Source organism: Phalaenopsis equestris, unplaced genomic scaffold (assembly GCF_001263595.1).
Source record: "Phalaenopsis equestris unplaced genomic scaffold, ASM126359v1 Scaffold000297, whole genome shotgun sequence".
Classification (NCBI taxonomy): Eukaryota; Viridiplantae; Streptophyta; class Magnoliopsida; order Asparagales; family Orchidaceae; genus Phalaenopsis; species Phalaenopsis equestris.
Genome location: NW_018164739.1, coordinates 1,052,940 through 1,066,765, shown reverse-complemented (window position 1 = coordinate 1,066,765; position 13,826 = coordinate 1,052,940). Strand labels below are relative to the sequence as shown.

The 13,826-nt window shown below is 37.7% G+C and overlaps 1 protein-coding gene across 6 annotated transcripts in view; it reads left to right on the top strand.

Moving 5' to 3' along the window:
* Nucleotides 1-13,826, top strand: part of LOC110025275 (probable leucine-rich repeat receptor-like serine/threonine-protein kinase At3g14840) — a 46,015-nt gene continuing 32,189 nt past the window's right edge. For 4 of the 6 annotated variants that reach the window (XM_020725672.1, XM_020725673.1, XM_020725670.1 and 1 more), the window contains exons 1-11: nucleotides 1-308; nucleotides 445-619; nucleotides 701-772; nucleotides 859-927; nucleotides 1,021-1,092; nucleotides 1,203-1,274; nucleotides 1,380-1,451; nucleotides 1,533-1,604; nucleotides 1,714-1,785; nucleotides 1,867-1,938; nucleotides 2,024-2,095. In XM_020725672.1, coding sequence (XP_020581331.1) covers nucleotides 221-308; nucleotides 445-619; nucleotides 701-772; nucleotides 859-927; nucleotides 1,021-1,092; nucleotides 1,203-1,274; nucleotides 1,380-1,451; nucleotides 1,533-1,604; nucleotides 1,714-1,785; nucleotides 1,867-1,938; nucleotides 2,024-2,095 — 908 coding nt within the window. In that variant the 5' untranslated portion in view covers nucleotides 1-220. Of the gene's footprint in view, nucleotides 309-444; nucleotides 620-700; nucleotides 773-858; nucleotides 928-1,020; nucleotides 1,093-1,202; nucleotides 1,275-1,379; nucleotides 1,452-1,532; nucleotides 1,605-1,713; nucleotides 1,786-1,866; nucleotides 1,939-2,023; nucleotides 2,096-13,826 lie in introns of those variants that run through there. The other 2 variants (XM_020725671.1, XM_020725676.1) reach the window with 2 other exon arrangements.

Here is a 13,826-nt window from a genome sequence, read left to right as displayed (position 1 = left end):
TTTTGCTCGTGGTTTGGACTGATAATACTTCGCTGTCGCACCGTTCAAATTCTAACTTGGCATGGTGAACGATAGTCTGGCTTGTAGATCTGCTAGACTTCGTCCGAGTCTTCTCATCGAGGATGAGTGTCAACATCGAAGAATCATTCTGCATGTAAAGTGAGTTGTTTCTATTACCTGCTGCTAAGAAGCTGTAATCCGCCAAAGCTTAGGTCGAGAAATGGTGAAGCAGTCTGCAATGTTCATTCTTTTTCTGGCCCTTGGTTTCGTTACTCAATTCGTTCTGGCGCGTCTCCCACCGGAAGAGAGTAAACGATTTATCCTTTTTAGTTAAATTTGTTTCTTGAGATTTTTTCCCGGCATGCCTACTGTTGTTAAAAGCAATCATGTCTATTACTCTGGATCATCATTCTCTAATTAGAGTTGTTTCTCTTAATCGATCAGTTGAAGCCCTCAAAAGCATCGCTAGGGCTATAAATAAAACCAATTGGGATTTTAGTTTGGATCCGTGTAGCCAAGCACCGAGTTGGGTTACTCATAATGCTCCTAGGCGATATGAAAACAGCGTGTGGTGCAATAAATGTTCTAATGATGGAAGTGTTTGCCATGTGACAAGCATGTAAGGTCTCATCTGCTGAGTTCAAACAATGAACAGAGTATATGGGCTTATTATTTCTTCTGTATTATTTGTGTTTTGCAGAGTTCTCAAGCGTCAGAACCTTGTGGGAGTGATCCCACGAGAGTTGGCAAGGCTTCCGTTTCTCCAACAAATGTTTGCCACTTAATTAGTTAATTGTTGCAAGATTCATCAGATCTTGATTCTGTTTTTTAATTAACGACAAGATCCTTTCTTGACAGTGACCTTTCTGTCAACTATATATATGGTTCCATTCCGAGAGAGTTAGCTGTTCTGCCACTTGTGAATTTGTAGGGTGCTTTTTGATTGCTTAGCTTGAAAATGCACTAGCAGAGAAATTGCTGCAAGTCTTTTGTAACTATTTGGAATTTGTGTTGTTGTAGTTCTCTTAATGGCAATCGAATTTCAGGGCAAATCCCTTCATGGATTGGGAACATTACAACCCTTAGAAACCTGTAGGTTATTCCTCTGCCTTCTCTCCTTTTCCAATTTTCACATCTTTAGAAAAGGTTAGTACTTTGTCAGAACTAACTTCTCCAACCAACTCCTCTAATTTGTTCCATAGGTCATTAGAAGATAATCTACTTATGGGTTCTTTACCAAAGCAGATTGGGAATCTCAAAAGCTTAGAGATGCTGTGAGTTTTTCTTAACTTTTTCCCCACTTTCTCCTATTTTTTATTTATTTATTTCAAAGATGCTGTTACTTATTCCCTCTGACGTTTTTTTTTATGGTTTTGCAGTAAATTATCAGCCAACTTTTTTTCTGGGGAACTGCCAGATACATTTGCTAATTTAACCAATTTGAAATACTTGTTAGTGCTTGGTGATCATATAAGTGTATTTGCAACATTTATCTAAAAATGTTGATTTTTAATTAAACAATGGTGGTGCAGTATGATTCGTAGCAACAACTTCAATGGAAAGATACCACAATTTATCCAGAATTGGACACAACTTGTAAGACTGTAAGCATTCGGTTCTCCTGAAACTTACATTTTTATGTTTTCATGGTTTCCTTTTTCTATGATGAATAATTCTGCTATTGCATTCAATATATAAATTTATTTGTTGCAGAGACCTTCAAGCCAGTGGACTTGAAGGGCCCATTCCTTCAGGAATTTCTCGTTTGAAGAATTTGGATGACTTGTATGCAAAAGCTTATATTCTTAATTTCTGTATAAATTCTATGAGAGCATCTCAGAAAGCTTAACAAGAATTTTCTGTTAGCAGGCGAATCAGTGACATAGTTGGTAACTCTGGTTTTCCACAGTTGCAAGGTATTGAACAACTGCAATATATGTAAGTTTGGTACTCTTCGTTGTGTAACTTTTAATGTGTATCTCAATGATATTTATTGGTGTCAATATATTGATTTCTTGTGTAGGACATTGAGGAACTGTGGTATATCTGGAGAGATCCCCAAATTTATGTACCAGTTTGTAAATCTCAGACGGCTGTAAGTAAAAAAGCCTGAAATTTTGTAAAAGTTATGTCTCAATTGTTTTGCTTGATCTTCCTCTAACTCTTGAGAACGGCATGTGATTTCATCATGTTTGAGTGTCTATTAGTAGACTACAATTGTTGTCATTAATTCTTAGCTATTGGTACTTCAAATCAAGAACCAAACTATTACTCGTACACAACTTGAAAGGCTAACTTCTTTTAAGAGAGAAGAATCAAAATGATCACAACTACTTGTGAGGGACCATTGCTGTCCCAAACTAAGTAAACTGCCTGATCTAGTCCCCATATGTTTTAAACAGGGACTAAAATAGTCCCGTTGTACAAATTAATGAAAACTAAAATTAATAATTTTAATGATGAGAGTATTTCTGTGAAGCATATTATCCTTTTGAATTATTTAATAAATCTAATTTTATACTTGATGCGTAGTGGAATGACCGCGGCGATAGTCATCAATTTAACGTCTTAGTGTTGAACGAAAACCCACCTACGCTTAGGTACTTAAGGAGAGAAGTATGTACGAGGAAACACTTTGATTTTTTACATAAAAACCTTGAAAATGTGAAAAATCTGTGAGGCTTAGCCCAGTTGAAATAATTCACTATGAATGATGAGTACATATGTCCATTATTCTCATGAATTAGGGAAGATTGAGTCATAAAGATGATCATTGTAAAGATACAATAATAGTTCACCGATAATAGCTGTAGTTTGACTGTAATGTAGTTCTCGGTGATAGCAGACTACAAGGGTTGTAGTCGATTGTTATGACGACAATAGTCCGCCGTGAATACTGCAGACGATGGTTGTAGAGCCAACCAGTCGTATAAGCCGTAATTGAAAGCCATGGTAGTAACTGATCATGAGGGCCGCATATGGTTGCTTCAGGAGTGTCGGTCGGCCACATAGACCGTAGTAGGAAGCTGTAGGAGCTATGAGCCACATAAACCATAGTTGGTCACGTAGGCACTAGCGGTGAGCAGCGATGACATCTGTAGGTCGTAGGGGCCGAGATCGAAAGCTGCACGTGTTGTGGACCACTTAGGCCATAGTTGGTCACATATGTCGTAGTGGTGAGTTGAGAGGACGTATGTAGGTTGCAGGGGCCTAAGTCGGGAGTTGCATGAGCTGCGGATCGATCGCGTAAGCTGTAGTTGGTCATGTAGGCCATGGTAGTGAGTTGTAACGATGTTCATAGGCTACAGAGGCCGGAGTCGAGAGGCGTACAAGCTGTGGTTCACGTAGACTGTAGTTGGTTATTATTCTCATGAATTAGGGAAGATTGAGTCATAAAGATGATCATTGTAAAGATACAATAATAGTTCACCGATAATAGCTGTAGTTTGACTGTAATGTAGTTCTCGGTGATAGCAGACTACAAGGGTTGTAGTCGATTGTTATGACGACAATAGTCCGCCGTGAATACTGCAGACGATGGTTGTAGAGCCAACCAGTCGTATAAGCCGTAATTGAAAGCCATGGTAGTAACTGATCATGAGGGCCGCATATGGTTGCTTCAGGAGTGTCGGTCGGCCACATAGACCGTAGTAGGAAGCTGTAGGAGCTATGAGCCACATAAACCATAGTTGGTCACGTAGGCACTAGCGGTGAGCAGCGATGACATCTGTAGGTCGTAGGGGCCGAGATCGAAAGCTGCACGTGTTGTGGACCACTTAGGCCATAGTTGGTCACATATGTCGTAGTGGTGAGTTGAGAGGACGTATGTAGGTTGCAGGGGCCTAAGTCGGGAGTTGCATGAGCTGCGGATCGATCGCGTAAGCTGTAGTTGATCATGTAGGTCATGGTAGTGAGTTGTAACGATGTTCATAGGCTACAAGAGGTGTACAAGCTGTGGTTCACGTAGACTGTAGTTGGTTACGTAGGCCATAATGATGAGTTGAGATAACGTTTGTAGGTTTTTGTGGCTGGAGTTGACAGCTGTAGGACGTTGTTTGTCAGGCAGGCTGTAGTGGCAAACTGTAACGACATTCTTATGTTGCAGAGATCCGAGTCAGGAGATGCAGGAGCTGTGTACCATGCAGACCATAGTCACGTAGGCCGTAGTGATGAACTGTGATGACATTTGTAGGCCTTAGGGGCCGAAATCGGGAGTTGTACGAGCTATGGACTGTTTCAGCTGTAGTTGGTCATGTAGGTTATGGTGGTGAGCTGAGATGATGTCCATAGGTTGCAAGGGCCAGAGTTGGGAGCTGTTTGAGTTGTGGACTATGTAGTCTGTATTTGGTCACGTTGTCATTGTGGTGAGTTGTGATGATGTTCATAAGTTTTAGGGGTCGGAATTTGGAGCTACACGAGTTGTGGGCCAATTAGGCCGTAGTTGGTTGTGTAGGTCCTAGCGTTGAGCTTGGATGATGTAGGCCGTAGTTGGTTATGTAGGTCGTTCGGACTGGTGTTGGGAGCTGTAGGAGCTGTGGACCACGTTGGCCGTAATGGTGAGCTGAGATGACATCCATAGACCATAAGAACCGAAGTCGGGAGCTGTGGATCATGTAGGCCGTAGTGATGAGCTGTGATGACGTCCGTAGGTCACGAGGGCTAGAGTTGAGAGCTGCATGGAGAGTCTTAAGTGTTTAGAGAAAGTCACCATATTCGGGAGTTTATTGTTGAACTATCTCATTGCACCATAAGTTGGGTGCATTGTTGCTTTGCAATGGAGACTGAGGTTTTGCGGTTTATGTTGTGACTTCATAAGAGATTTCATTGATAGGAGTAGGTGGCAGCCAATGATGGTCGACAGTAGCCGACGATGCTGACTATCGAAGGTGGCGGTGGCCAGAGGTGTAGGAGGCAGCGCCAGTCAGAGGTTTCAGAACGACGTCGATCGGAGTTGGCCGGAGGGTGGCAACTGCTGAAGTTGGCCGAAGGGTGAAGGACGGAGTTTATCGCAGGCAGAGATGGCTTGAGTCTGCAGAAGGTGGGACAGCTAGAGTCGACAATAGGCGGCGACGATATGAGGTAACCGGAGGCAACGATAATATAGACGACTGGCGGTGACAATTAGAGGTAACCAGAGGCGACAGTGACATAGACGGCGATGATAGGAGGTAACTAGAGGCGTCGACGATAGGAGTTAACCGGAGGTGTTGACAATTGGAAGCAATAGCTGCAGCGGAGGCCGAAGGCATCGACGACTGGAGTTGGCCGGATCTGCGGTGCAAGATTCTGGGTTGTAGCTCCCTCTTTTGCAGACTTTGGTCTTCCTCTTGCCTAGTGTCAAGTTTTTTTCTCATGTGGGGGGCAGGACTCTATTTATGGAGTCAAAGTTACAAATAAGAAATGAATCGAAACCACTCTTGATCGGACAACCCAAATAGATCCCCTTGATCAGATGACATTCGATGGACATTTTAATGCCATAATGATATCAGAATTGAGCGATCTTGAGCTTGTTGGATTCATTTTGTCAAGACACTGTATTTGACTATAAGCATGTCATCTTTCAGAATCCATTTGACATTCCAATTATTCTCGAAAAGCTTTCAAAAGTAGTTTAACGGCTTGATTTAGGCCTGATTTGACTCGAATTGGACCAATTTTGATAATGTTGGGTCCGGCTTGTTAAGCCAGTTAGTTTGAGTACAAGTTGGCTGATATTGAAATTTTGGATGACTTTTTGAACATTTCTTTCTAAAAAACTATTTCCAGGTTCGTGCCATGCTTTGAGATTCTTGCAAGGTGATCGAAATTTATTGAAGCCATATCAATACTTTTAACTTATTTTCTCGTCTATATTGTTAACTTGTTGTGTAACATTAATGGGTTCAAATTGTGTGGCGGTAGAGCTAATAGGTTTTCTTTGATGTTTTTGTTATTAAAACTCAATTGTAACAAAAAATTAAACTCAACACCTTTCATTTTTTATCTTGATTCTATTGCACGCAATAATAAAACATAATAAAATTATTAAACAAAATTATTTATTATAAAAAATTAACTTGCCATGCAAATTGTACTATTTTAATCTACTCTTATTGTCTGCAAAAGTATCTGCAATATACGAGAAAATAAGGTAAGTATGAAATCAGATCTACCGAAAAATTCAAAAAAAAATATATTTTTCTGAAATACCCTCATTTTTCACACAATAGCTTTAATTTTCATTACTCTAGGCAATATGATCATTTTGGCATATGTTTAAAGAGGTTGGGTAAGATGGAGTGAAGGGAGTTCGACGGCAGCCAATGGAAGTATTAGGGTAAATATTGGCAGAAACAATAGAGAAGGGTGGTGTTGCCGGGAAGATGACAACTACTAGGATAAGGGAAATAGGTAGAGGATAATTATTCCCTCGGGAGAGTGGTATAGCTGGAGCACCCCTCAAACATTTAGAGAAGATCACCTCCTCGGATGAGTTATAGCTGGAGTACATTCTGGCTTTCAAATACAACTATAGACTAGAAAACAACTGTCGAAGGCAAGTTAAACAAAATTCTCAAACACAAAAATTGAATTCTAAAACCAAATAACTGCATATTTATAATAAACTAAGATAATTAGGAAATTGGGGGCGGGGGGCGACAACCCTTCCAACCTTAATTAGGGTCGACAGGCTTAGCCTACCAGCTAAACCGTCATCTGGAACCGACAACCCCTTGTTGAACTAAAGCATGGTAATAATTAATATATTAGTATCCTAACTTATAAATATATTAACAAAAATATATATTATAAGAAGTGATAAATTGTATATATATATATATATAAGAATGACGTTGGCGGCGTGCTGCTCTGCTAGGGTTTCACCCGATGACGATTCTCTCGCTTGACCTTCGGCTTTGCCTTCGTGCTCGACGACGAAACTCTCGTACTCGAATGCTAATTCTGCGTTGATCCCTCCTTCGACCGCCAACTCCCGCGCCATCGACGACGAAGGGACTTCCAGTCTCGTCGTCGTCGACTCATCTCGTCAAGCTGCGCGGATCTCTCGTTCGCGCTTTTCCGTCGAGCTGCTGTTCTGCGACTCACTGCTGTGACTGCGTTCAACAACTGCGGTTTTGCCCCGACGTCCTTGTTTCCTGTCCGACAGAGCATCTTGTCGGCAAAGATGACATCGACTATCCATTCCTATGACACTGCAGTTGCCGCCGGCGGCCTTTCTATTCCTACTCGTACTCCCTTTCAAATTCAGAGACTGATTTTCGTATAGGTAAATCTTGCTATGTTCCACAATCATTCCACGAGGCTCTTGAAGGTGGTGGCGATCACACTAAAAAAAACTGGGAAAAAATGAGAAACTTACTCTTATTCTCACAGAGATTGAAACCAGTACTCCCGCATCTTTGTGACGTTTTGCTATAGTGGAAAAATTTCTTTACGGTCACACAAAACTTGAGTCATTCGAAAAGAATTTGATGTTATGAAGCTGTTGGGCAGTTGGAGTATTGGTTTACTTGATGGACGGGACATACTGATTCAGTTGTCTCACGATGTCGATTACACCCATATTTTTTCTCTGAAAGTTATCAAGATCGACAATCGTTATGTACTGAAAATTCTGAAGTGGATTGTTGGTTTTGATCCAAAAGCGGAGTCCCTCATCATTTCAGTTTGGATAAAGTTTCCGGATTTAAAATTACATCTGTTCAACTCAGAAATTCTCTACTCCTTAGCAGTTGCTTACGGTAGCCTCTTAAGGTTGATAGTCCTACGCTTGCTATCACCAGGCCCTCTGTGGCTTATAGAGATCACTCAACCAGCTTCAGATTAGGTATAAATTGAAATCACTCACAACGGGTATTGACAAAAGGTTGAAATAGAATCACACCCTCGTTATTTCTCTCATTGTTGTCTGTTTGGTCATAACTCTACTATTCGTTATCGTTTGCATCCTCTTCTAAGGCCGAATATCGCTAAATATCAGTCACCTATTATCCCTGTTGAGAAGATGCAAACCGATCCTCTTTTCAACACCGCAGTTCATGATAAAGAACAACATGATCAACCGGTTGTTTGAAGAAGACTTACTTACATGTCAAGACACCCTCGTTATTTCTCTCATTGTTGTCTGTTTGGTCATAACTCTACTATTCGTTATCGTTTGCATCCTCTTCTAAGGCCGAATATCGCTAAATATCAGTCACCTATTATCCCTGTTGAGAAGATGCAACCCGATCCTCTTTTCAACACCGCAGTTCATGACAAAGAACAACATACTACAACTACAGATCCAGTTGTTTGAAGAAGACTTACTTACATGTCAAGACACACGAGAGTGCTCATTTGATCCAACAACAGATCAACCGGTATAACATGTAGCTGCTTCTAATGTTCAACCACCTGAACATCTCCACCACTGACACACTTTAGATCAATCCCAAGATCAGGTTAGCCAATCTTCGGAAGAGGAATGACAGGTCTATTCCAGGAGGAAAAAGAAGAATGGAAGCCGACTCCAGCTCGGGAACATATTGGATGATACATTGGTTACTACTGGCAATGACAATCATCTTACCAACTTATTAGCTTGCTCATTCCCTAGAACCAGAGGCGGAGACAAGACTAAATTGAGTCGCTCTCTAGCCACCTGATACTATGTATTTCGATACTTTTAGGTTTTTTCTTCAAGTCTCATATATATATCAAATATTAAATTGTGGAAGCTATAAAATATTAGATAATTATTTGCACCAACTAGAACTATAATGCAAAAATCAACTAATCAAAATAACATAAGACGACATTGAATGAAAGTAAAATAATATATCAAAGTAAACTATGATATCAAATAAATTTTTAGCATAATAAAATTTTTTCTCTCACTTCTATTGTCTAACATAGTAACATCTATATTTTTTAATAAGGATATAACAATTAAAAGTTCTAAGCACTCTCATCTCTCAGGGGCATTTATTGAAGTTGTTATCAAAATGAATAATGTTTTCCCTGTCTCACTTTCAGTCGACTCCAAGCTTTCCCATTCTTCCTCTTCTTCAAATTCAATTATCTTTCTCTTCCTCTCGATAACAATTAATAAAACATTATTATTCCACCAACAACTATTTTTTTTTATAAAAACTTTTTCTTTTGATTCTCCAAGCAAATCTTTTGGTACTTGTTTAATAGTGTTTGTTACTTTATCCCACATAACATTTGCTTGTTCATGAATAACCCAAATTTTTAAATCTTGAATTTTACTCATAAAAATAATTTTATTAGTGTCTTTTAAGTTCCACAATCTAATTTTAGGAATATCAGTCTTAGTATTCTTTAGTTTACACTCTTCATCTTAAATTCTAGAACTAATAAACGATGTTGGGTATTTAAACTCTCACTTGGAATGACCTTACAATCTCGAGATCTCTTCTTCTCATAAGAAAATAATCAATTTATTTTTTATTAGATTCACTTTTATAAGTAATAAGATGCTCATCTCTTTTCTTGAATAAAGTATTAGTAATGACAAAATTATACGCTAAAGCAAAATCTGAAATAACTCTTCCTTCTTCATTAGTTATCCCAAAACCGTAGCCACCTTGAGCATTCCTGAAGTCTTCTACCACTCTACCGACATGTCCATTTAAATCACCTCCAATAAAAAATATTTCTTCAAGAGGTATCATTTGTATTAAATCTTCTAAGTCATTCCAAAATTTATCTTTAGTCCCTGTATCTAAATCTACTTGAGGAGCATAAACATTTATAATATTGAAAATCTTAGTATTAATGATAATCTTAAGAGCTATATTTCTATCTCCAACTTTATTAATTTTTACAACATTATCTTTCAAACTCTTATCTATAATTACACCTACACCATTTCTAGTGCGACTCTTATCAGAATGTCAAAGTTTAAAACCGAAATTATCAATCTCCTTAGCATTTTCTCCATCCCATTTAATTTCTTGAATACACAAGATATTAATTTTCCTATGAATCATAAATCAACTAATTCCATTAATTTACCATTGAAAATACCCATATTCGAAGATCCTATCCTAATATTAGCTTCATTAGTTTCATTCATTGAAAATACCTATATTCGAAGATCCTATCCTAATATTAGTTTCATTTGTTTCATGGACTAACTTCTTTACTCGCATTCGTCCGTAATGTGAGAACCCCTGCTTATTTGGCACAACACCTGGGCGCCGGTATTGCAGCCCTTGCATACTTTTGACTGTATTCAAGTTATGCAGTGCGTCTCTTCCATGGGATGCCCTAGCACTTACACAATGATTAAAATGAAAAATAACACCATAGGGATTATTTATCAAAATGTTGGTGAAACTTTTACTCTTTATGTTAGATCACCCATTAAACATGATTGCCACTCAAATATGAATCTAAGTCTTTTTTATCTTCTTTGTGCCTTTTACTTCATCACTCAACTCTTTCAACGCACATGTCCTTAAATCATACATGAACGGAGATTTCAGTCTTTAATTCTAAGCATCTATAAAACATATCATGTGAAAGTAGGAATGGGAGATTGTCATATTTAATTGAATGAAATTCTTATCAAAAAGGCTAATATCATTATAACATACATGTCTGCGTGTCTCTCTGGCATTCTATGGAGTCATCTTTTGTGATACACCCGCCCCCTCTCGGTGATTCCTATAATCCTCAACTTTAACCGTATAGAGACTCAGTGATCCCTTGAGTCTCTACTATACACTATAGCAAAGAAGATGAATCTTTGCATTGTGTTTACTTCCATAATAAGAGCTTATGTCAACTTTATCATCAGATTGATCTTGTGAAGCTGTTTTGATATTGTTGACTTATTCGTGTATGACTGGTTTTTTATTTCATTACTTCTGACACTTTAGCATGGGGTGTAACAATTTTATGTGAGTTGGAGAGTTGATCCTTCATCTATGTAACACCCCCTTTAACTAATATATTTTTTTTTGCAGTAATTGATCTTCAAATAAGCATGCATTCTATTATTTCCTTCAATGTCAAATTGCACATTATGTCTCCTTGTCGTATTCTTTTTAAAACTTGTGAATTTTTTTATGCCTCTAACCATTTTTATAAAATCTTAATTGAAAATTTCAATTCAAACAAATAAGAAAAATGCAATTATTCAAAGAAATGGAGAAGAAAATTTGGTGGATATATTAGAGCTTATTGTGGAAGAAGAAAATTTGGTAAGCAAGGAGAGGGTGGTGGTGCAATAACAAAAGGGGGCAGTGGCGAAAGTAACAGGTGGCGACAATGCTAGAGATAGCTGTTGGGGTGAAAGCCCAAGGAGCGAGCGACGATTGCATGAGATAGATATTGCGCATAGCAGGCATTGGTGGTAGAAGTAACAGGTGGTATGGCAGTGGCTCTAAGGGACAATCGACAGAGGTGGCAGACTAAGGAAATGCTAGCAATTTCATGAGAGGGGAGATTTTTGCCTGTAAGGGGCGGTGGTAGAAGCACTTGATGGCGGTGGAAGTAACATGTGGTGATGGCAATGGCTCTATGGGACAACCGATAGAGGCGGCAGCCCAAGGAAAGGCTAGCATTTGCGTGAGAGGAGAGATTTTATGCATATAGGGGGCGGTGGTAGAAGCAGTTGGTGGCGGGGATAGCTAGAAGAAAAGGCAGGGTGGATTTCATCGTGAGAGGTTAGGTCAATTATAATGTAAGATTAATTAAAATAAAAGACCCTAAAACTAGTGCTATTGAAGTTGGAGGATTTTACTACTTTGATGAGGCATCTAGGGAGAGTAAATGTCTTTGCTATCAGCACTTTATCTTCTTCTTTATCAAGAAAGGCCAAGCTATATTAATGACATTATATGTGGGTCATCCTATTTTTCCATACCTTCAAAACTGGTTTCATTATTTGATTGAGAATAAAAATGATTTTTAAGGTAAGTTATGCCAACTTGTCAAACACCTAAGGACTTCATTTATGCCTAAGCCATTTCAAGCTACAATATCTTTTTCTTTTGTGCGTATTGATATTTTGAGGATAAGTTAGACATTGCATAAATGTTAAAAAAATTTCATCGTATGATTAAAATCCATGCCAAGTTGACATCCAAATCCTATGTTTGGATAGGAGAACAAAGTTTTTCAACCACATCCTAAGAAGTCACTTAAATCGAAATGATATTTTTCATAAAGTTATTGGCTTAATATACACCAGTAAAATTATCTAGATGAATGAAAAAAGTGGCATCTCTTAGAGATGGTGAGATTTATATTGATAATCGCGAACACTCCAAAGCTTTTTTAGGGTGATGCCATTCTTAAGGCCTGCTATCTTATAAATCGATTGTTTACTAATTTGTTTTAGTTCAACAACCTTTTTTTTTTTTGAAATGCTTCCCAAATGCTCATACCGTTTCAAATCTTCCCCGTAAGGTTTTTGTGCATGATCTTATCTAGACTAGAGAAATTCACAAATTCTTTTTTCATGTGCGGTCATTGAAGAATTGCCTGTTACTCTTAAGAAATATGCTTGTGCTTGTGCTCAACATTTTATAGCAAACATTGTAAGATATGACTATTTGTCCTCCTCGATGAAAACTTAGGTTTTTAACTTAGTTGAAATCGAAATCCCAAAAATAATAAAAGAATTTTTTTATAAATTAGAATGATGAGGGTGTTGTCATGGTAAGTTGAAATTAAAAGAATTTTTTTATAAATTAGAATGATGAGGGTTATGAAAGTTGAAGTTAAGGCTCTTAAAAAAGGGAATGCTAGAGGTTGTTTAGACCCAAGGTTTTATTCTTTTCTGATGTAATAGGTCTTTAATATCAAATATTAGACGAACAGATCAATTGAGAGACACTAAACATGTTGGTTATGAAATGTTCACCGAAACTTATGGAATTGACTGCCCAAATACCTTTTTTCTCTTGTTACTAAGTTTAACAAAATTTGGATCAATTGAGAGACACTAAACATGTTGGTTATAAAAATGTTCACCGAAACTTATGGAATTGACTGCCCAAATACCTTTTTTCTCTTGTTACTAAGTTTAACAAAATTTGGATCTTGCTCTCAATAGTAGCTGACCTGAATTTCATCAACTGAATTTCAAGAATAAATTCTTGAATGGGGATTTGAATGAAGAAGTCTACATATATCTTTTACTTAGGATCAATAGCTCTGGGAAGACATGATTTATACTCAAATTAAGAAAAAAAATTATTTGAGGACTCAAACAATCACCCTAATTCTGGCTTGAAAAGTTAATCAAAGCTGATGCGTGTTAATAAAGATTTGCACAACTCATTTTGATCAAAAATTTTAATCACACAATTCTATAAATACAAGGATGGTAAATCTATTATACTAATTGCATATGTTAATGATGTTATTGTAGTAAAAAATCATGATTTGGAGAGAGGTTTGTAGATGAATTGAAAATCAAAGACCTTTGTCTTCTTAGGCACTTTCTAGTATGACAGTTGTCGAAAACAAATCTGGTGTTATAATTTCTCAAATAAAAAGCGTTCTAGATCTTTTAAAAGAAACTAATTTGATTGGGAGCAAATCTATTGATATTTTAATTGCTCCTAATATAAATTAAGCGACCTTAGTACTAGTACTCCGGCTAATAAGGGATGATATCAAAAATTGATTGGAAAACTTTTCTATTGTCTGATACAAGGCTTGATATTACCTTTGTTGTTGTCATGGTAAGTTTGTTCATTAATGCTCCACACAAAGAATGCATTAGTGTTGCCACAAGTGCACTCAAATGCTTGAATGATAAACCAATTCTACCAAAAAAAAAAAAAAAAAAAAAAAAG